Source organism: Glandiceps talaboti, chromosome 23 (genome assembly GCF_964340395.1).
Source record: "Glandiceps talaboti chromosome 23, keGlaTala1.1, whole genome shotgun sequence".
In the NCBI taxonomy this organism is placed as follows: domain Eukaryota; kingdom Metazoa; phylum Hemichordata; class Enteropneusta; family Spengelidae; genus Glandiceps; species Glandiceps talaboti.
The window spans coordinates 4,812,657-4,815,359 of record NC_135571.1 but is presented as its reverse complement, the minus strand read 5'-3'; the positions used below and the strand labels follow the sequence as shown (position 1 = coordinate 4,815,359).

At 36.8% G+C, this 2,703-nt stretch overlaps 1 protein-coding gene across 1 annotated transcript; it reads left to right on the top strand.

Annotated features, from left to right (window-relative positions):
* Nucleotides 1-1,482: 1,482 nt before the first annotated feature.
* LOC144453180 (carbohydrate sulfotransferase 3-like) lies at nucleotides 1,483-2,703 on the top strand. Its single transcript, XM_078144458.1, has one exon. It carries the CDS (start codon nucleotides 1,483-1,485, stop codon nucleotides 2,701-2,703), a length of 1,221 nt encoding a protein of 406 aa, XP_078000584.1.

Genomic DNA, 2,703 nt, shown 5'->3' with positions numbered 1-2,703 from the left:
TACATACATACATACATACATACATACATACACACATACATATATTCATACATACATACATACACACAAGCACATACGTATGTACGTACATACATGCATGCATGCATGCATGCATGCATACATACATACATACATACATACATACATACACACATACACATCTATACAAGCATTTACACACTATGCAATACATACCCATATATGCACCCCCACCCCCCACACACACACACCCTTGCATACTCACATTTCTAAATAAATAGTCCAAACACTGTCTATTGTTATAAAACACATCATGTGACATGGTTCAAAACTTCAATTTATTCTGTAACCAATTAAACAAAAACTGTGTCTTAGTCCAAACCAAGAGATAAAGTTATGTAATCCTTCTCAGAGTTCAACAAACTTTCAGTTTATGTAGTGAAATTAGTGTATATTGCAATATGTAGTTAACACATTATTAATAGTAAAAGTAAAATTTATTGAAATATTGATTTCATTGCTGTCTTATTATTTGTGTTTACATGTATATGTTCTATGTATGTTGTATATGTTCTATGTATGTTATAAATCTTCTGTGTATGTTGTATATGTTCTGTGTATGTTGTATTTGTTTTATGTATGTTGTATATGTTCTATGTATGTTGTATATATGTTCTGTGTATGGTGTAAATCTTCTGTGTATGTTGTATATGTTCCATGTATGTTGTATATTTGTATAAGTTGAAATCTTGCCTAATGACTTTAGACATTCAGAAACAAATAGCGGCGAAGCTTGAACCCATAACACATGTGTAACCTGCATATTCCAAGCGGGTCACTCTCTCAGACCATTAACTGGTATAGCGCCCTCTATGAGCAGACTTTCACCAAATGCTTGCAATATTGGTACGTCACACATCGTTTGAATGTACTGTGCGTCTGATGCCTCCTGTATGTGAACGCCAATAGGAAAAAAAAAACAGATTTAATACATTGCAGATAGATTGGGGTGTTAGTACTCTACGAACACCAAGAGAGCATTAATATTAGGACTTGGATTAATATCGTGCCTTTCCCTGGCGTGTCACTGTTCGTGCTCAAAGTGATATACATGCTAGCTGTGTTAGATGTGGATATGTGGATGTCATCGGACTGACCAAGCGACAAGGTACATCAGGCATTCATATTCAACATTACTATTATCTTCGAGCTGTATATCATCGGTCAACGCTGTGTGGACAGACATACAAGTCTGCAACAATGCATACATCATACCTCGAAGTGACAAACATATACTAGATCATACTAACTACAGAGTCTGAGGGGATGCGTCGATGTCACAAAGATTTCCAAACGAATACGGAGTTTTTATTTTAGTTTTTATTATGTAATGATCGTTCAGAGCTTATTGTGTCTGAAAAAATTGATATTCATATGTTCTGTCTCAATACATAGTGACAGACATACTGGCTGTATAGAGTTTGATGCGTGGACGGTACGAGGATGACAAAACGATTTGGTAAACGTGGTGTTTTCATTGTATTTATATTCATCACTAGTACTGCTATTATCAGAATTTTGTACGATCGTTCGGTGATCATCAGAAGACTGACGTCGACGTACAAGTCTGCAAACTCCAATCTGTTTACAAACGGACCGATTAGAGACACAGATGGACGTCATCAACAGATATATCAGCAAGAATATGAATCATGTGATAACTATTTGCGTCATAATCACACAAACAAAAGCTCGAATCACATTGCCTTGAACGAGGACAGGTATCTCCACAATAATGTGACAGAACATGTCAATCTCGCCATTGTAGCAGGCATGCGTACTGGGTCGTCATTTTTGGGACAATTCTTCAACTTCAACCCCGACTTCTTTTACATGCACGAACCGCTACGCCCTCTATCAAAGAGTGGCCTGCTTGAAAGGGAAGATCCCACTATAGGTATATCAATACTTCACAACATCTATCAGTGTTATTTTGCGTCCAACATTACCATCGCGTATTTCAAAAACTATTATCCAATTTTAGAAAAACAGCCCCAGAATTGTGCCCATCAGCAATTGCATGTTAAATCCGCGGAACAATGTTGCAAATCATCAAAGCACATCGCTTCCAAAGTTATCCGTATTTTGGATGTTCGGTATTTCTTTCCTCTTATGCAAAATCCTACGATTAATCTAAAAGTGATTGTCATTGTTCGAGATCCGAGAGCTATGGTGGCTTCTTTGATGGTGAGGTACGACCCAGTCGCCTGGAAAATTCCACAATCAAAAACTATTTTTGGAATATTTGATGAGTACCTGTTGTTAAGAGTCACCTATTACTGTGATGTGATGAAGCATAACTTTGATTATTTTCGTGCTATGGAGTTTCCATGGAAACACAACTTTCTGATGATACGATTTGAAGATTTGGCTTTGAGTCCTTCCAATTTAGCTTTAGACATGTACGAGTTCCTCGGTTTAGGCAACGTTCCACTGGAAATAGAACATTGGATAAACGACAACACCAATTCCAATAGCAGACCAGATGTTAATTACTATGGTACCCAGAGAAATTCGTCAGAAGTTGTGAACCATTGGCAACAAGTTTTGAACTCTAGTCTGATTTGGTTAATCCAGAATATTACAGAATGTTATAGTTTGATGACACAACTGAATTATGGAATGATAGATGATGTCATAGATGTGACCACCAATGGAAATTAA